A 21,135-nucleotide genomic window follows, 5' to 3' on the forward strand; every position below is an offset into this window, starting at 1 on the left:
TAGGGCCAAAAAAAAGCACATTTAATAGAAAGTTCAGCTAAATATCTTAATGACTAGTGATTTCCTGTGAAATGTCTCACAGCTTCTTTCCAGCTCCTCACTTCTGTCACTGATACTTAATCATGAGAAGTAAACAATGTAATCTTCAGAGGTATTTAACTCCGTTACCATTGATTTTTAGCCTCTCGCTCAGTGCAATCTAAAGTTTAAAAGAAGATGTCTGAGGTGATTCTAAGGGTTTGAACGGTCTCAGTGTGTGTGTTACAGGAGCATGCTTTCTATTTAAACCTTTGATTTTCTTTATAATTGGATGCCCATGTTCCTCCCACCGGTTGCCACATTTTGTCAGTGCGTCTGTTGAGCCAGTCAAGGGTCACGTCCCATGGTGTTCAGCCCCCTCCGTGTTATACCAACCTACTGCGAGAGAAGCTCCTCCAGAGGTCTCATATGACTAATAGCTCTTATCGTGTGAACTGTGCCAGGCTCTAACAGCAGGGGCTGAGTGAACCGAGCATAAACACAGCAGGTGGAGGAGAAGAGACGTGGAGAGAAGGAGCACATTGAGAGATGACGGTGCCCACTGGTGAGGCGAGGCGAGTGAACTGAGAAGGATAGTGTGGGGAGTGTTCTGGGAGAAACTCACCTCCCATCAGGTCTGAGGAAAATTGTCATCATATCTTTGAATTGGTTTATGTTTATGGTAGAGACAGAAAGCTTGTGAGTTGCAGGTATACGGCTCGGAGGGGAAAATATCATGTTGCACTTGGTCTCTGTTTTATCATTTTGCTCTCCCCGTTGCACTCACGGCACTACTCGAATGTGATTAACTTTGTGCCGTGAATTTCTTGCAAAATTTTGAACAAATGGTGTGAGATTGGGGTGACACACATACAAAGGCGGTTTTGTGCAGGATATTTTTCAGATGAGCAGTTCATTTGTGTTATAAATCATATAATTAGCATGAGTGAAAATATTGGCACATTGACAGAGTGACTGTAAGGAGGAAGATGGAAGACAAGAATAATAATGAGAGAGGAGGAGGGAAAGAAAACACTACACTTCTGTTTTTGTAATTGCACATGGCAGTCTTTGCATTACATTTAGTGACTTTTAACTAAATGATTTCAGGGTATTTACTGTAATAACTCCAAAATACATAGAGTATTAGGGAGAGAGTTTGAGTGATGGCAAGAGTGTCTTGTTTACTCTTGAAGCCGCAGGAGGTCCCCAGTATGACACCAAACACAGCACAGTAGGTGTTTTAATCGGGAGTTAATTTACAGCACCATCCATGACCTGACATTTTAGGAGCAGAGCGTTCACTATTGGGAATATAAGTTTTCAATATTAAATCATTGTTTATTGAAAACAGCACTTACTATAGTGTACAAGGAGAAATAATTTCTTGAAATGTTGTATGCCTATTCAGCTTAATCCCAATTTAAGGCGACCAGTTTTTTTCCAGAGATATATCATCATCAGCAGAGACCTCGAGAGCCCTGTTTCTCAAGTTAAAAAAAAAAGTGTTTTTTTTTTTTAAGTGAGATGTTGGGAAATATTTTGCTGATGTTTATTCATGTTAAATTTAGCACAAATTTCTATCCAACCTTACCCAAGTATTTTTGAGTATGAGCTATATTAGACTCTAAATCTGGAGTCCAAAGCATGGTTTGTTGTGGGTTGTAAATAAAACGTTTGTTAAAAATTGAACCAGAGGCGTACACCCCTGCCCCTGACAACAAGAACTCCTCCCACTCTGCCCTGCAGTCAGTCACCTACAGTATCATGAATTGGATAGCACATGCTAACCATTTTATAGCACTCAGTAAATACTTGCAAGGATAAGCTAAATGCCAGCTAGGACAAACTAACTACTGGTTAGAATAAATTAAACACGAGGTAAGACAAGCTAAACACTAGCCACGACAAGCTAATGGTTGCTAAGACAAGCTAAGCACAAGCTAAACATTAGCGAGGACAACCTAAACACTGGTTACAAGAAGCTAAATGCTGGCTAGAAAAAGCTAAACCCCAGCTAGCACAAGAAAACCAGTGTCAATCATGCCAACTCCTCACCTCTCATTGCTCTTCAGCCCCAGCCTGTAATTCATCGCTGGAAAGCAGGTTAAAGCCAAACCAAGATTCACTCTCATTCTGGAATGACCTTTCCGCTAGCCTTTTTGCCACAGTAGGGCTGTAATTTCTTTTCTTTGCTGCACCGTGTGCACCTGCCATTCTCTCAGAAATGATTTCCTGTCGTCCTGGTGTTTTATGAACGTTCAACCTCATTAATGTGCTGTCATTGGTGGTGGTAGCAGTAGTAGTAAGGTACAGTAAGCAACCACTCTTTGCCCACAAATGTCCTGACAAAAAAAAGTTTTTTTTTACAGAATGACTGGTGACCAACTACCTTTTAACATATATGACAAAGTTTTTCTTATAGTTTTTCTGTTGATAAGGCTTTCTGGCAAAAAGCCTTCAAAGTAAACTTCTCCCCTTTGTGGATCAAGTTCAAAATGTTGTTCCCTTGCTATAAAACATGATCCTTTCCAGTGGTCACCATCATGTGTATTTAGTGGACCTGTGCTGCTGTTGCACAGCTGCACAGGTCTCTCATGTAGCTGGACATTCAGAAGATTATGCATGACAAATTGTGCATAACTTTTTGTCAGATATCACATCAATTTATCATGAGAATATTTTCATTTGAAGCCAACATACAAAAGAGGTCCTAAAAGTGCTATAGATAAAAATCAGAGAAGCAGCTCTAGATGAAATAAAGCATCTCCATGGTAACAAAGCAAACTGAGCATCTAATGACTTTTTTCGTAGATGAAAGATGTTGAATAAATACAAATTAAAAAGAAGCTAGCAACTGGACCCATAATTCTCAAAATATTTTCCTCATCTCTGAACATATGCCTTTCAATAGGTATTTCTCACCAGTGAGTAACAAATCATAATGTACTGTTGCTGTCCTTCAAATAAAGTTGTGATTTTTGAATAGATGTTGTGTAACTAATATACAGAAAACACAAAATGTGAATATTTCATGAATAGCACACATGACTTCTGTTCATGTTTGTTATGATATTATTTAAGGGTACCGTTAAACTACATTGAAATATGGAGGAAGATAACCTACAGCCCTACACAGTCTCTCTTGTTGTAGCTTTACGAGTTGCCATAAAAGTACCAAAATGTCAGGAGCATCAGTCTATAACATCTAAAACATTCTGAAGCGACCCTCCACCTTTATTTCTCACACGGTTGTTTTTTTTTTTTCTTCTTCTAAATGATCACACCTGAGTGTCAAAGCTGTTGTCAGGCCTGATCTTGGTTTCATCATCACAACACTACTGTGGATCAGACATGGACCCCAGTACCTCTGATCCATTAATCCCAGTTACATATTCCTTAGTGATAATTTGTTCATGAGTCAGTTTCTATAACAGATGCACAGATCAGTTCATGAGAGAGTTGAGCAGCAGGTTGTGGATTTTGTCTAAGCTCCTCTTCTTGACAAGGATCTTGTTCACAAGTGATGTTAAAAGGGAGTACACAGATTGGTAGTGGGGTGCAGTCGCTGCAGCAATCTGGGTTTACAGTAGTCTCTGCACTGCTTTTTACAGAGCAAAAACTGAATAATGAAACAAGGCTTTCAACCTTCATCTCTAATCAGAGGCTTAATGAATGAGACCCTTAATAAGCTTCCTCTGTATTTGTGGCTTTGATTTGTGTCAGGCAACATGCTCCTGGAAACAGATTATTATCTTTATGCTATGGAAGAAATTTAAAAAATTTCTCACATTTGACCTGATGAATGTTTGTTCGTGTCATTGTAATCACAATAAAACTTACCAAAGGCGCAGAAAAAAATGCTGCTGAGCTCTATGTTTTCCTGGGGTGGTGAGCTCTATGTTTTCCTGGGGTGGTGAGCGCTGTCCAAGGTGCTAAACTCTGGAGCCATGATGCCATGTTACAGTTCTGCTTATTCCTCCTTTGCAGAGGTGAAGCTTGACAGGTGGAGGGTACTGAATACATGCACAGATCAGATCATAATGTGGGATGTGATCACATATGTGAATCCAGAAACTGGACTGATTACATGGAGAGGGAAAAAAAAAACAGGTTAAAAAGTTATCCAAAGAAACAAAGCTAAAAGCTTTGGGAAAGGAACTGATTGACAGGAAAGAGTGGGCAGCTAATTTTCAGTTGCAGATTTAGCAAGGCCTGTGGTTACTGATGGTTGTAATATCTTGCTTCAAGAGTTCTCCTCAAAATGACAGATGTAGTGTCCAGTGGAGTTAGAAAATCTGTCTCTCAGATCAGTAGCAGAAGATAAATCTCTCTAAAGCACATCCAGACCATCTGTAGCCAAGGAAAGACTGAAGAATATCTGTAGCGCTACTTTATTACAAGATATTCTGAAAGTCTGTAATAATAATATTCATTTTCTGAGTAGGCCAGTGTCAGAAGTTCCCATGGTGAGACACATCAAGTGAAAAAGTTTCAAATGAGTGTCCACACATTCAGGTCTGAGTGTTCAAAAAGGTCTGAAAGGACTCCATCTTCGCTCCTGCTGGTTGCCTCACTCCAGTATGAGAGTCTCTCACACAGTTGTCTCTTTTTCTTTTTGTGTTACATTAATTTGGCAAGGAAACAGCAGAAAAATGTAAACCACTTATCTGTTAAGCTTTGAAAAGCTTTAGAAAGGGATGTTGCCAAAGTGAAAGAAGAGAAGAGGGAAATAAAATCTGCTGTAAGAAATTAATTGACACCACAGTCTCCAATATTTCATGATCTAACAGGAGATTCCTTCCAAAAACACTTGTTAAACAAAAGCTGACAGTTAAATCAAACTGCTCATTGCAACAGTACTGTCTTTGTAAACTGTGTAGCACTTCAAACATACAAAGATAGATTCAATGACAGTCTTTTCAGAAAGCTTTTGCTCTAAATGAATGGGATTTGTTTTCAGTGTGAATGAAATATGAGAGCAACAACAAGCTCTTGATTTAGGCCTTAGCGCTTCAACAAAATAGATTTTTAAAAAGATTTTTCTTAATGAACCCAACATTGCATCTCCAGTAAAGTTCTATGCAAGCATGACACTATGCAGCAGTTTTCTCCTCTTCTGCCCAAGGATCCTTTCTCCTACAGACCCTATTTTAAGGTGGGCACTGGCCTTTGCAGTCAAGATTTTACATGTTTACAAAATGTGCAAATTTTGCTCAAATTTTTTTTTATAAACATGACAGCACACACACAGCAATAACGGTGTATATAATGGTACAAAAATGTAAAACTGTGTATGTACTTTACATAATGGTACTGAAAGAATTACAGATTATTTGAAAATGTACTGAACAAATAACTTTGAAGAGTAACACTGTGTGTATCCAAATTTACTGAAGGAAAAATGGCTTATGTAAAGTTACTGAAGGATTAACAGTGTATATTCAGGTTCTGAAGTAATAATAGTGTGTAGACAGTTAAAGTACATAATATTTCTGAGGGAAATGATGAAATGAGATTGAAAAGTGAGAGAGGAGAGGGGATGAGGATGATTAGGTTGGTTTACCTAATCCACTTCCTCTATTTATTGGCCTCAACAAATTTGTAAATGTTGGAGATGCACTGGCAGGGATGAACAGAGAAATGGAGGCATAAAAGAGTGAATCAGCAGTTTCATTAATTTTTCAGGTAGAGAGACTCAGAAAAGCACACTGCAGGAAAAAAAAGATGTAGCCAGTCTGAGCTCATTGTTTGCTGACATTGTTTTGCCAGCGTGCCATTGCATTTTCAATGACTTGGCAGACAAGGTGGCAGAGAGCTGGATGAATGGCATCGTTGAGTGGCAGTAATTGAAAGAAATAGAGATGAGGAATAGAAGGCTCTGGAAGAAGTTTTCATCTGTGGAGACGGGAGGAAAGTTGCTGAAGGATTTACAAGATGGCTTAGAGAGAAAAGGGAAGCTGGTAATTGCATGGCTCGTGGCCTCTCGATATGATCTCTTCCTGACATGTGTGCGCCTCCTATTGATACACGCAAGGAGGATGAACATGAAGAGCTTTTATGTCTTTCCCGCCTACTCCTGTTACATTTCTCTCTCTGTCCCGCTGATAACAGATGCCAGATGACGATTATTGGAGAAAGAAGCAAGGAAGGAAGGGGAAGGGGAGCATCACAGGGCTCTTCTCCTGATTATACCTACATATTCCTCTGAAATGTGCAGTTTTGTCATACAATGAACTTTAAACTCAAGAGGGAAAATGTCTCATGAAATGCACTAATAGCCTCCTCTTTGTGTGTCTCTTTCTCTGTCTTCCTGTCTTTGTCTCTCTTCTTCAGGCTCAGTGTCTCTCAGTGTTTTCCTGGTGTCTGTGGCATTCATAGTTTGTGCTGTTTGGCTGGTAGCTCTTTGTGGCGTCTGCACGTGGTGTCAACGTAAACTGGTAAGTTATTTATGACATTCCTACAAGCTGTTTACTTCAAATTTTAAGCCCAGGTCTTCTTTAACAGCAACAGTTGTGAGTTTTTTTATTGAAATCATTTCCACGTAAAAAATTACTATTCCTGGATATAATATTAATAATATGAGGATACATCTATCAATGAATGTACTATATAATAATTAGGTTGCTATGAATGTTTGCACCTCAGATTTGTGTGTGTTTTCTGTGTTAAAAGGTACTTTATTTTTAAATCTTAGTTCAACTGAATGTCAAGGTTGGACATGATTCATTTGAGTAATCATTACTTTTTAAAATTCTTTGTCCATCCATCCATTGTCTACTGCTTATCCTGTTAAGGGTCGTGGGGGGCTGGAGCCTATCCCAGCAGCTTTCTAGCGAGAGGCAGGGTTCACCCTGGACAGGTCACCAGTCCATCACAGGACCAACACATAGAGACAGACAACCATTCACACTCACAGTCACACCTACAGTCAATTTAGAGTATCAATCAGCCTCGTCCTCTCTTGATGTCTTTGGACTGTGGGAGGAAGCTGGAGTACCAGAGAGAACCCACACAGGGAGAACATGGAGACTCACACAGAAAGATCCCGTGATGGAGCCGGGACTTGAACCCACAACCTTCTTGTCTTGAGGTGACAGTGCTAACCACTGCATCACTGTGCCACCAAAATCCTTTGTTGTTTATTGCAAATTATTTGGTTATTACCTAAGCAAGTTATTTGATTATTTATTTGCATGGTTTCCTTTTTATCTTATTTTTTTTTTAAGTGCTGGCACAACATTCATTACAAGTATTGATATTAAAACTTTTTTAACGCCTTTAAAACATTTTTTATTATTCAAAAAATAAGAATAATCATAATTTATTAACAAATCACAGTTGTACAACAGTTTTGCCAAAGTAAAACTGTCCAAAAACAAAAGATAACACTTTGATTGAGGACTTTCCTCAAAAAATATTTGACCAACTTGATAACAACTGATAGAAAACAGCGAAAAGTCAGAGTGGCAGTACCGAGAGAAGGTCACATTTTCAAGAGTGTGCATGTTATTTTCTCCCTAAAGTCTTTGTCTAGGAACATGGGACTATGTGGTCAAAAACAAGTAAACCATGCTAAAAAACTTACTGGACAATGGCGCTGTAATTAGTTATTTTGAAGTTGTTCATACTTGTGCTACCTGGTCAGCTGACTTGTATAAAGGCCTGTAACTGAGGATTCTCATGAAGGCCTTCTATGTTCATCTCCCAGCAGCACTTTACCATTAGAACTAACCTGCATGTGTGCATGCGTGTTTTCTTCTGATGATTGTGACCTTGACTTGAATATGTACAATGATTGTTTATGTTGCTGGTGAATAGAACTTTGCTTTGGGAGGTGCAGCAGCCAGAGAGAGGCAGTGACAGCAAACATGATTTGAAACCTTGCTGCTCCCTGTAAACATTGCTTTGTGTGCTGTGAGCTTTGCGCATCATGGCTGCTTGCCTCTAGCATCATGCTAATGATTCATATGCTAATAAGAATCCCTCTGAGCTACTGGCTGCTACGGGAGCAACTGTAATTCTTCGTATAGGTTTTCATCTTCCCTTTTGTCCTGTGTTCTCATCCCCCGTCTCTCTGCCTGTTTGAGCGGCTAAGCTCAGGTTTAACTGGGCTTTTCAAACAGCTCAAGAAGAATGTGTCATTTTCAAGGTTCATATTTGCCATCAACTTATAAATTCTGTTAAGTGAAATCAAATTAGCATGGCTATCATTGCCGTGGAGTAGTGACCCCACTGACGCTGAAAAACAAACCTACTGCTTATCTTTGTTTACCCTTTATCTCTCTGTCTCTGTCTCTGGTTTGGTGTCATCCAGGGCTCTGGTTTGTATGTGTCCTATTGTCACTTTATCTCCATGTCCTTGTCACAATGTGACCGATTTCTTTTTCTCAGGCTCATCCCTCTCTCATCTTCTCTCTGCCGCCACTGTAGTTTCCCCTTGATTGTCTTTGTCTCCTCCATGTCATTACCTTCTGTTTGTTTTGGGTGTTATCCAGTTTAAGGTTAAATAAATGAACACCTGCAGGTAAAAAATGAAGGCCAGCTACTGTACAAGGCTTCAGCCAATAATCATCAATGAATCTGTTGATTATTTCCTTGATGAATCAATTCAGTCTTTTTTTTTGCAATGAAATGTATTCACTATTTCCCAGGGACCAAGATTATGTTTGGGCTTTTTTGATCATCAAACAAACAAAAAGTCAAAGTTTTTTTTGTTTTTTTGTTTTTTAAAGACCATGAATAGCAACTTCTAGAGATAATGTGTCGAGCAAACGTTCGGAATTTTGAATTCGAATAGTTAATTAATCAACTCAGTTATTCTGAGCCCCAAATGATGTTTGTCATGTACCTTTCTCACTTTTTTGTTCCAACAAATCAATTTAACTAATTCTGTGAAATTGTGGAAAATTCACAAACACTCTTTAAAGGCTAAAAGATTTCACACTTTGCTAACATGGAAAAAAAGTAAACAACAGAATTTATCAAAGTGCAGTGCAGAGAGACACAATAAATACAGTGGCTTGCAACAGCATTTATACCCCTTGCACTATTCCGCATTTTGTCACGTTACAAGCAGAAACAAATATATTTCAGCTGAGCAGAATGAATTTATTAGAACCAGCATAGTGATTCATACTTTCTACCTCTGGACTTTCCTCTGAAACACTTTAGCTCACCTGCTGTCGCTGAAATACGTGAAATGACCACAACCTCTTCACACTGAAGTACGTGTTAGAACGGCCCAGTCAAAGTTCAGGTCTAAATCCAATCGAGAATCTGAGGCGAGATCTGAACGCTGTCGTGCACAAACACCCTCCATATAATCTGGCTGAGCTTGAGCTGGTTTGCAAAGAAGGATGGGCAAAAGTTTCAGTCTCTAGATGAGCAAAGCTGGGAGGGACAAACCCCAAAAGACTTGCAGCTGTAATTGCAGCGAAAGGTGGTTCCACAAAGTTTTGACTCAGGGGGGCTGAATACTTCAGCACGCCGCGCTTTTCAGGTTTTTATTTGTAAATAAATTTTAAATCATGTATAATTTTCTTAATACTTGACAATTGTTTGACACTTTGTGTTGATCTTACACATGAAATTCCGATCAAATATATTTATGTTTGTGGTCTTATGAATACTTTTGCAAGCCACTGTATAAATCATGACATGACTTAAGTGTCACCTGAGCTTCTGCTCCTCTGAAAAAACATTGAGACGTGTGAATAAATAAGGAGAATACAAAACTATTCTGAAAAATTATTATGAGACAAGGCGGCACGGTGGTGCAGTGGTCAGCACTGTCACCTCACAGCAAGAAGGTTCCGGGTTCCAGTCCCGGCTCGGACACAGGATCTTTCTGTGTGAGTCTGCATGTTCTCCCTGTTCCTGTGTGGGTTCTCTCTGGTACTCCAGCTTCCCGAAGGCAATGGATGGATGGATTATGAGACAAACATCATCGTCATATTTCAATCATATTTGCCACGTGTTTTTTTTTTTATTGTTCTATTATTCGAAAACAGAGAACAGCAGGAGAGCGAAACATTAAGTTGCGGTTCTATTTTCTGGAAATTAATGAAATCAAGTAAACCCAGCAGAATATAGATGACATGACCGTTAACTGTTAACATCCCATTGCACCTTGGAAACAATCACAGTGTACAAATCATTAGGATTCATTTTTGCGGTGGATGAACAAATTCCATGCATGGTGGTTACGGAAACCAGGAGAAACTAGAACCATGAAATACCTTATTAGATTTTTTTATTTATTTATTTTTCCTTTCTGATGTTCCAATTTTTATATGATTTACAGAGGGAATCTGAAGGAGTTATTATTTTGGTGTCATTATTCACATTTTAACATCAAGCTAACTGATACAGTCTTCCACATCCGGGTTTTTTTTTTGTTGTTGTTTAACCTAAACAGACCTGAACTATATTGATTTTCACATCATTAAACATCATGTCCCAACTATGAATTTCAATGTACAAATTACTGTGAATAGATCCCAACCCACTTCCTACTGTTTTTGTTTCTGTGGAACCGGCACATTATATAATCATCACGTACTTCAGTGTTAAGAGGTTGTGGTCATTTCACGTATTTCAGCGAGAGCGGGTGAGCTAAAGTGTTTCAGAGGAAAGTTCAGACGTAGAAAGTATGAATCACTATGCTGATTCTAATAAATTCATTCTGCTCAGCTCAAAGATTCATAGTCAGAGACTTTCTTTTAAAGCTATCACCATTCAATTGCACTTCAGTAAGTGAACGCGTCACCCCTCACAGTGCCATGATTGACTGGCTAGTTTGTTCAGTCTGTTGCTGATTCAATAATTCTTAAAAAATTGAATAAATCAAAATGTTAATGGCCATAAAAGCTTTTGCTCCAGTGGAGATGAGGATGTCTGGAACTGGTCTCATGTCATTGGCTGGTTTATGGGAGTGGAGAGGGAGGAGTGTGTGTGTGTGTGTGTGTGTGTGTGTGTGTGTGTGTGTGTGTGTGTGTGTGTGTGTGTGTGTGTGTGTGTGTGTGTGTGTTGGAGGGGGGAGGGTGAGAGGGGTGAGATTTAGCTCCAGAGGCATATAGAAGAGAAGAATGAACATCTACTCATGTGACACCATAATGAAAGCAGGGCCCTCTCTCTCTCTCTCTCTCTCTCTCTCTCTCTCTCTCTCTCTCTCTGCCTCACGATTGCACCATCGTTGATTCTGTTTCAAACCTCCTCCATCTCGTCGTTTTTCTGCTTCTCACTTGCCCCTCGACTTTCTTGTCGCACCCTGTGGCTCCTGTTTCTCCCTGCCGTCTTGATCTTCCTTTCTCACATCCTCACACACTCTCAACATCGTACCTCCACCACCCTCCCCCAGTCTCCTGAAGATTTTATGATTCTGCTTAATGATAGATGAGTTGCATTTGATAGCAGACTCTTGACTTCTACAAATCCAGCCCGCCCCTCAGTCTAAAATTGTTCTCTATTGTGTACACACAGTAGTCTATATGTGTGTGTATGTGTGTGTGTTTATAGCTTTGCAGCTGAACATACAGTCGGTACTGATGAATTCTGGCCCTCATCTCCTCTTTCTATTGGCAGTTTTTTTGCTGAGCAGGATGTATGAGATGTGACATGATAAATAATGGAGTACATTGTGGATGCATGCAGGATACATAAAGATGCCACCTGTACACACCGAACAATTTATTCAAACATACAGCAGTGTGCTAAAATCCTTTATTGAGTACAAGTAGTTAATTTATCTTTATGAGCAAAGGTTAAAAACCTCATTTAAATTGACTACTGCCATTAGCAATAAACCTTTTTTCCTCAAATAATTCTGACACTTAAAACAGTGACTTCAGGAGAATTGGAAACTCTAATCTGCCTTATAGGTATCAACCTACAGTCAGTAGTTTTAGAGATTGAGCAGCCATCATCAACTTGTTTCCCGTTCATTCATTTATTCATTCATTCAACCTTTATTTGAATTCTAGAAAAAAACTGAAGGCAGCAACGAGGCCAAGAATGTATAAGAGAAAGCAAAAAAACATCAGCAAGGGGAAAAATTGTAAAAGTTAGATGCATTATCAGTAAAGTTAAACTTAAGAGTTACTGGCAGGCAAGGAATGACAATTGAATGAATGTGTCATTCTGCCTAAATTCATTGAGAAACGTTTTTATTTGCTAAAATTTGACCTACATTTAAGCTTGTAGCCAAGATATAGCCTTTAATCTATCAAAGTGACAGGGGAAAAATGGAAAGTATGATACCCATAATGACAGGATTTCATTTTTAATCCTATTCTAATGAAATTTTACATGTTTATGGGGATACACAAGTATACAATTTTAAGATTAAGTTTAAAATGCATAGAAGATGATATATTTACATCAGACTGGGACAATTCATATATCCTGATTCAACACATTTCATGAAAACACTCAAGAGTCACGCCACGTCAACCTCATTTTTGCAGATCAGTTTCAAACTCCATTCAGAAAACAAGCATTTCAATCATTTCTTATTCGTCATATTGTGGAATAACGTGATAAACCATCATGATTTAGTTGCCTGTGTTTTATTTGATGATCTAAGTCAGAAACAGCATGTAGGCACGGCCTCTGCTGTGAAACTCACCAAGATGTGTACCTGGCAACATCTCCTTCCTTAAACAGTTTTAGCAACAGTTTATTTATTTCATTTGTCTGTCAATATCATGATGAACTCAGACTCAATGGTGGTGTTGGTTTTTTTTTTTTTTAAGCAAAGTTAATATTATGAAAGAGAATGTATTCGACCTAAAGCACTTCTACTTGAGATGTGTCAAAGATGGACCAGTCAGTCGATAGGTTGATGACCCTGGATGTCATAGCTTAATCCCTTGAACTGCAAGTAGTCATGAGTAGTGATAGGACCCATATTACGCTGTTAAAATAACTCCTTGTGACTTGTGCAGCCTGCCAGAAATAAACAGCAGAACATAAATCACCTCTTAACAAATTTTTCTTTTCCGTCTTGTGACATTTAATTGTACATAAACACGTCGAAGCAAATTGAATTATTTAACTTCAAATCATCAACTTCTACTGCTCCTTTCTCTTAAGGTATGATCAAAAGGCTGTTCATGCAGTGCGTTGCTAAAAAAAAAACTTTTTTTTTGAGAAGAGAAAGGAACAAGTTCTATTACCACTTCAAAGAAGAACATTTACTTTCATGTATGGTCATTAGAGAGTGGGTTACATGCGAAGGGAAGCCATGGGGATCATGAAAACACAACTATTAATACATCTTTTTTTTTTTTTTTTGGTTAAATAAATGGGCAACAAAGTTTCTTTAGAATTCAGAGCTTTGCAAGATTTTCCACAATCTAATTCCTTAGGCAGGGATGTTTTCACTTTCACTAGTGTCTGTTAGTTTGTGAGCCATGGAAGTAGCCGTTGCATTTTAGGGCACATCGGTTTATTATATGGACCTTCCACTCTTCAGAGAGCCTTTCTTTGGTGTTTGTTTTCAGGTGTAGTTAATTAGCTCTTGTCCAAACAGTTGATGAGTTTGTGACAGCAAACCGCTGGCATCAGGTGGAATTGGTCACTGAGTAGTGGCCAGATATGTCTGGAGCAGGGGTAAGACGGTGAATACATGTAGAAGCTCCTATTATTCTTGACATAATTGTAGTCAGCCTACATTATTATTCATATGTGCTCCGTTGTTTTCTACAATTTAAACAACACTTTGTTACGGGAGCTCACCTGGTATTTGGGTCACATCGGTATCTGACCACATTCAAACCACAAATGAATAACAGCTCTTCAGCAAGATCTCGGTGTAGTTGTTGCACCTCAGAACGATCTCCGGTTTCACGCCTGCTCAAACAAACCTCACCGCACATGGGACGGGTGGGGAAGTGTTCCCAGATTCTGTCTGTGAAGGCTCTGACTCACAGAGATGATCAAAATGATTCTGCTTAACAGAGAGATAGAGAGAAGACACAAGGTATGTTAGTGTTTAAGGTATTTCCTAGATGTGTTGAATAGAACATAATGTGTATTCGTCAAACTGTAATTAAATCTTGAGCAGCTACATCAAATTAGTAAGTCCAGAAATATAACTACTGTAATATAGCTGCGTCTGAAAATGCTATCAAGTGGTCTTGTTTTGACAGAAAACATCTCTGCTTTAGGATTTTGGATGTTGAATATAAATGGTGACGTTTGTGAAGAGTGGACAATGTGTTTTTTTGATCAGAATAGAAGACAAAGTTAAACACGTGTAACTAGGTTTTGCTAGCAGTTTTTCTTTTGGGAAGCTTTTCTGGCAGAAAAGCAAAGAGAAAAGAAAGGAAATTTCCCCCTCACAGAATCATATCTGAAATGTTGCTTTCTTGATTATGGATAAAACATGATCCTTTCCAGTGTGTCTCACCTTCATCCTATTTTAAAAAAAAATACCTGCTGCTCATTTTCAGTTTAGAGTGAGAAAAATGTTCCAGTAGTTGAGGTTCTGTTTGAGTCACGTTGAAGGAGCACACCCAAGAGTTTCATGAAATTTTGGGTCAGTATATTTGTCTGCTGAAATCCAGGAGGGTAAAAAATGTGACAAAAGTTAAATTAAACTGTAAAATATATTACAGGACAGATGTGTGCATTTTTGCTCCAACATCTCCCATAGAGAACTCTGATAGACCTTTATCTTCTTCAAGAAGAACTCAGATTTATGAAAGCATGATTTCTGTGGGGGTGTCATTGCTTTAATTAATTCTAATTACTTTGTCTTTGCAGGGGCTTAATAAACTCTGCTTTGGCAGCTCCTTTATGACCTCTGAAATGGGGCAGCTGTATCTCAGCTGCTCGAGCGGGTCAGCCATTAATAGAGTTTATCATGTCCAAGAGTCCTTGAGAGTCCTAATTGCAACCAATTTACAATGCTTCTTAACATTTGGTTTGATTAATTTGTGGTTGTATACATCTCCTTTTAAAATCGGATGTATTCCGTGCAGATGTATCAGCGGGTTGATGATTCCTTCTGCGTGTGATGTGCAGTTTTACTCTAAGCATGTGCATCCCTTGTATGGATGACGCTGTGTGCATGCACATGTGTGCCAATGCGAGCATCTTTTTTGCATCTCATTATAGTTAAGTGGTCCTGCATCACGTTTTGACCCTCAGAAGCAGGTTATAATTCTGGCAGCGAACCAGCGTGCTGCTCATCTTCCATACATCATATAAAATAACATTGTTTTTGGCCTGATGCTGTTTTCAAATGTCTCCAAGCAGCATGTCACATGCAAAAAAAGAAAAAAAAAACACACACTTTTGTAAACGACAATCAAGACGTAGTGAGAAGATCCAACTGCTCCATCACTCTCTGTCTCTGCCTTGTCTGTTCACAGGGGAAGAAGAACCAGCCGGGGATGGAGGCTGCCAGCTCTCCAGATTCTGTGAGAGGTCGAGGGGAAAATAAAGCCATCAAGTAGGTGTCAGAGAGGGTGTAGATGGAGACGTATGGAAATGATCTGTGGTGATAGGATTGCATTTTAACACCTATTTCAGATGAGAAAGCTCATCTTCTAGCCCTGAATGTGGTCTGAAATGATGCACTTGAGACATGGCGATATGTTTCTCTTTTATCCAACACATGAGAGTTTGAAAAAAAAATAAAGAGTTTTTTTTCCTTTTAGGTAGAAAATATGTAGAATGTGGTATAGTCATTGTGGATGTACATAATATTTGATATATATCAGAACAGGTCCACTTTTTAAACTGCTTTATTTTACATGAAGTGTGCTCTCGTTGCAGCTACCATATGCTGTTGTACCAGATTGTTTCAGTAGTTTACCTGAGGGACCTTGTTTGTCCTCATTAACCAGATTAAACATGAGAATTTATTATAATCATTTCATTGTATTTTATACTGAGCATAGATATCAGGCTTCTAAACATACAAATTGTAAAAGACACCGCTGATGTCAACTAGCCAGTGTTTCCTATTTCACACTTCAAACCAGTAGAGGTAGGTTATCTACCTTTACTGTAAGAAAGAGGAGCCGTTGATCCTTAATGCTACAGAGACTCACTGTCACCTCTTGATGAACAGTATGAGCTGTTTGTAGCTCAGTGGGGATAAAATTGACCCCGTAATTGTGGTACCTTTAAAGACACAATCACAAATATTTGTTTTGTTGTCTTTGGCGCCACCTATGGTTATACGTGGTAAATGCTGACAATCTTTGCCGTGTTGCCTGAAAAATATCTGTACTTTGGATAGTGGACTTTTTTTTTTTTTTTTTTTTAAGTTTCTGAGGTTTCTTCATCAATCATTTCTTTGTCCGGCCAGCCATAGTAGTACCTGTGTACTCTGCTCGGTGAGCGAGCCTATAGCATGTGCTCTCCCGCCCCCCTGGTGTAACTGCTGGTCCCACTGATCCAGTCTAGCGAGCTGATGAATAACAAGAGGATAACACAACTCGAAATTTGCACTACTTCTGTTTTGTTTTGTTTTTGGGTTGCTTGAAATGACACCAGTGTCAGATAGCCTGTTCAGTTCCATAATACTACAAATTCAAAGACTTTTATCAGTGGACCACCACTGAATTTTACTTTTATCGTTATGTTTTATGATTGATAGGGACTTACCAGACATTTATTCTTTCTAATCCTCTAGATTAATGCTTTAAGAAAGACTTGTCTTGTGGAATTCCGTGATGAATGTAATGTTGAATGTGTTACATCCACCTAATTTCTTATGAATGCACATGTTCTCTCTCCAAGATTTTAAAATTTAACTGCCTCTAACTGTTTGCTACTCTCTCTCTCTCTCTCTCTCTCTCTCTCTCTCTCTGTGGCCACAGTGATCTAGACAGAGATTTTTGGAATAACAATGACAGCAGCAATGTGCAACAGAGGTGGAGCTCCTACCCACCCAAGGAGTTTCTCTTAAACATGTCTCCCTATGCTCCCTACGGAGACCCTCGCCTCACGCCCAAGTGAGTCTCAGTCATGGCTGGTAAGGGACCACTCTGTCTGGGCAGGGCTGTAATTAAAAGGGGCTTGTGTGCACCTCCATCACCTGGGTGAAAGGATCAGATTAGATATCAGAATTTTAGCAATAGCATTACTGCTTAAATTAGGCTTCTTAACATGTTCAGGTTGGCTGAATCAGTATATCGCAGTGAACAGTAAAAAGGTCACATTCCATAGCCTGAAGGGGCCAGACAGCCTCATTTTGTAACTCAGTCTGGTGCACATCTTTTAACAGAAGTCTCCTCTCATCCCTGGTAATCCTCATGTTTTTGCATTCAGGCTTGTCGACAGCGAGGTAGTGTTTAGTATGCACTGCTGGCCATGTAGCACCTGATAGAGATGTGCAGCACCATCCCTCAATATTGCTCTGATTCTTAGAACGACCTTAATATTGACAGGAATTACATCTGCTCTCCGAATGATCTCGGTGTTTCTGTCTGCCAACCGCCATTAGAAATGTGAGATTCTCTGTTAGGAAAGGCTAAAAAGAATGATCATCTTTTTGAGGAAAACTGCACCCCCCCCCCCCCCCCCCCAAAAAAGTTCAGAACCGAAACCTAAAATAATTTTGCTTTGGCATAGAAGGTGTACAAATGAAAACTTTGAAAACCCCTTTTTGCTACAGCCCTGCTAGCCTCACTAGACCCTCTTTTCCTCTCACCTACAGCCCATGAAGCGTTGCCATGGAGAGGGACAACCCTCAGCATTGGCCTCACTGTTAAACCTGAACCTTTTCTCCTTTTTTTTTTTTTTTTACAACCCTCCAACTCTTCAACTTTGCATTGATTTATACTTATCTCTACGGGTCTCCACAGAGGCTTGACTGCTGCATATTTTCAACCCGTGAAGGAGTTAATTTAAAAGGGTGGTTTCTGTTTGACATTGTTGTCTTGTTTTTCTGTTTGTGCCGAGTCGTATGTTTTTACCCTTTTCACCTCCTACCTCGCTCTGCTTTGTTCCTGCTCATTTGTCACACCAACCACAACTATCACCTCTGCTACTGTAAGTGCTTTAAGGCTGGCTGATCGCTCTCCCGAGGCCTATTAGTGACACTGTAGCTTGTACAGTAAAGCAATTAGGTGTTTGGATAGTCTCTTTCTTCACTCTGTCATTCAGATGCACCTCGCTCGTCTTTCAGGCATCAAGTACACCCATTCATTGTTATCCTTTCTAATTACATCTCACATGACTCCTGTGGAGGGTGATCGGTTACTCTCTGTCCGTGCAGCGATGTTGAAATTATTGTAAAATCAGTGCTGATTACAGCTGTTGTAGAATCTGCCGTGCATTCTGTTATTGGCACAATAAGTCAGATCAGAGTGGCACATTAAAAGGCTGCTGATGACCCGGAAACACCGTATAACAGAGAAAGTCGACACTGTTCAGCCATTCATTTTACCCTCGTCCTGCACTTGATGTCTAAATGTTGTTGGAGAGGTCGTCCTGGTGTGCAGCCGTGTGTTGTGTCGTCTGTCCTCACTCAGTGGAAGGTCTCCGCACTGAAGTCGACGTTCTGTCTGTGACATCAAAGTGTAGGTCAAATGGGGTGGGCGGGGCAGGATGAGCAGAACTCTTCTCTGTCTTAACTGGAAAAGTATTTTCTTTTCTCTGAAACATTTTCTAGAAACTCATGAGATCTATTTTTTTTCATCATGAGCTGCAGGTGATGAGACGATAGAAACAAATAATCACCTGCTGTCTTACGTGGTCCACCTCTTTTTGGAGGGGCAGAGATATCTGCAAAAGTCTGGAGCCTACTTCTCTCATTAAGTATTTCCAGATTAGTGGTTTGTGTGCCTGCATTAAAAAAAAAATTCCCCACAGACAGGGTGTTTTTTTTAAACTTCTTACTTGAAGCTTTACAATTTGTCTCGATAAATTATTTGCAATGAGTCGAGTAATCCATTGGCCATCAATTTAGTGCAGCCCTGAACACAGCTATTGTACTTTGGAAGCTGTGTTTTTTGTGTTTTCCAATGTACTCAAAGTGTTAAACAGTAAATCTCTGCTCTCTTCACTGCTTATTTATTGGCTCTGCCTGAGCAGCTGCTGCTCTTTCGAGGTTTTCCTTGTGTACTGGATGCTTTTGGCTGCATTTAGAAGCCACAAAGAGTTTAGGTGTGACTAACCTCAGTTATTATACTTTTGCTCTCCGGCTCTGTACGTCTGTCGTCTCTTTCGTTTGTCCGTCTCTCTCTTCTTCGTCTTCCTCTGTGTTTTTTTGTCTCGGATCCACCCCATCGTTCCCCCTGCAGTGGGGCTGTGAATAAGGGTGGGCAGGGCGGAGCTGGACCCTCACCGGGGGCCAGTGACAGCGGGGGTGGTGCTTGCTCTGGGACTGGGGAAGGACCCAGTCGCAGTGACAGCGTTCGGAGCATGGTGACGGGGGGCAGCAAGGCTGGGCGCTGGCAGACGGTCCAGAGCCACATGCATGCAGGAGGCCTACGGTTTGGCAAGTGAGTGCTGCATGGAGACGCAGGGGTACGCATGAGGGGGGAGCACTGGGAACAACTACAGCATGGTGTATGGCAAGGAAGGTATTGTACATGATGTGGGTGCATGTCTTCTCAAGCGTATGGACGCTGAAGAGGAGGCCGGTTGCTCTACTGAGTGAACCTGTGATGCATGAGAACCTGTTGGTGGAATGTTTTGACTGTAGAGAGCATCCTCACACATAAAGAAATACTATTGTTACATCAGCTGCCAACTTTCCACCGGCACAGTCTTAGAAGAGGCGGATCCTGCTGGTCCTCTGCAGGCTTCAATCCAGTTCAGGCTGTGACAGTTGCAAGACTTCCAAAAGATATATTCAAAAATATCTCATCTGCTCATCTGAAGAAATGTATCCTCTAATTCCAGCGTGTTACTGCTGCAACCGCAGAGAAGTGTAAGAGAAGTGTACACTTAGCTCATTCATACCAGTGGTTCTCAACCTAGGGGTCTGTACCCCCTTGTAGGTCTTAAGAGGATCTGTGGCGTGGACACAAATGGTTTTATGAAGAGAAATTTAAAAAAATACCATTTCTTGCATTCTATTGTACATAACAGTGATATAATTTGTCCTGATAGATTCTAATGGTTGATTCAAAGTGTACCCACAGTTGAAAACCATTTGAATTAAAACAATGAAACCTACCCTTAACATAAGGTCTGTGTGACCCGAGTTGCATTACATGTTAGTAGGCCCAGCTACTGCATTAATATGAAGATTGATTTCTTTCCATTACATTATCTTTCAGGTCTAAATTACTCATGTAGAAGGTGATGGTGTAGTTATTTGAATAAATTCTTTAAAAAGTAGCAAAAAAAAAAAGGAGTAGGGGGTGGCAAACATCAACCTGATTATTCTTAGGCATCAAGACTCAAATAGGTTGAAAACCACTGATTCACACAAACAACTACAATGTGGTGAAAGAATCTGAATTTTTGTTTATTTTCTTTTTTTTAAACCAATTCCCACTGTTTGTGAGTCTATTTTTATATCACTCAAATGTACACAACCTTGAAGATATCCTTTTGGTTTCCGAGCCAACCAACACTGCATCATCAAGATTAATGAGTAATCACATTCACCCAAGAGAGTATGACATACAGCCACTTCAGTTCTGTGGGATGGAAGCTACATTTACATGTTTTAGATGAGCTGTAGCTTGTCATTAGCATGTCCCCAGCACACGCAGTAGTTTCGTATCACAACTGTTGGTCTGATCTCCGATTAATTGAACAATGAACACGCTTGCGAGGAGTGACGAAGTCCTTGGACACCATTTGGACCTCTGTAAATGCTCAGTACTGAAATAACAATCTGACCCACTGCTGCATGTCACAGTGTGACAACACGAACAATTTTTTGTTTTGGTGAAAGCTGCTTGAGGAAAGCAGTTGTACAGTATATGGTCATAAATCTACGATATCTTTACGATCCCTGTCAATCATTCTGTCCCAATAATAATATGAGGGAAAGTACTGGAATTTACTTTTAACAATTTATTCAGCACTTCTAGAGGCAAAATGGGTTTATGATTAACCACTGCAGCTTTTCTAATTCGCCCAGTTTGCCTTAGTGTGATTTAAAGCTGGTAGAGATATTTGCTTCTACAAACAGTG

The 21,135-nt window shown here is 39.8% G+C and overlaps 1 protein-coding gene and 1 long non-coding RNA gene across 4 annotated transcripts in view; one reads left to right on the forward strand and one right to left on the reverse strand.

The window, feature by feature from the left end:
• The window catches only part of syt7b (synaptotagmin VIIb), a 102,202-nt gene that overhangs the window by 46,383 nt on the left and 34,684 nt on the right, over window positions 1-21,135 (forward strand). Inside the window, exons 4-7 of one of the 3 annotated variants that reach the window (XM_086182460.1) lie at window positions 6,355-6,458; window positions 15,399-15,478; window positions 16,857-16,991; window positions 19,284-19,484. In XM_086182460.1, coding sequence (XP_086038586.1) covers window positions 6,355-6,458; window positions 15,399-15,478; window positions 16,857-16,991; window positions 19,284-19,484 — 520 coding nt within the window. Of the gene's footprint in view, window positions 1-6,354; window positions 6,459-15,398; window positions 15,479-16,856; window positions 17,012-19,283; window positions 19,485-21,135 lie in introns of all 3 variants that reach the window. The other 2 variants (XM_086182468.1, XM_086182478.1) reach the window with 2 other exon arrangements.
• Window positions 12,947-16,732, reverse strand: LOC147269304 (uncharacterized). Its single transcript, XR_015109750.1, has 4 exons — window positions 16,642-16,732; window positions 15,320-15,444; window positions 13,759-13,969; window positions 12,947-12,966 (listed from the first exon to the last, which is right to left on the reverse strand). It is a non-coding gene; the product is annotated as an uncharacterized LOC147269304 (long non-coding RNA).

Source organism: Aulostomus chinensis, chromosome 2, assembly GCF_037954235.1.
Source record: "Aulostomus chinensis isolate RoL2024-O1b breed Wild chromosome 2, RoL_Achi_v1.0, whole genome shotgun sequence".
In the NCBI taxonomy this organism is placed as follows: Eukaryota; Metazoa; Chordata; class Actinopteri; order Syngnathiformes; family Aulostomidae; genus Aulostomus; species Aulostomus chinensis.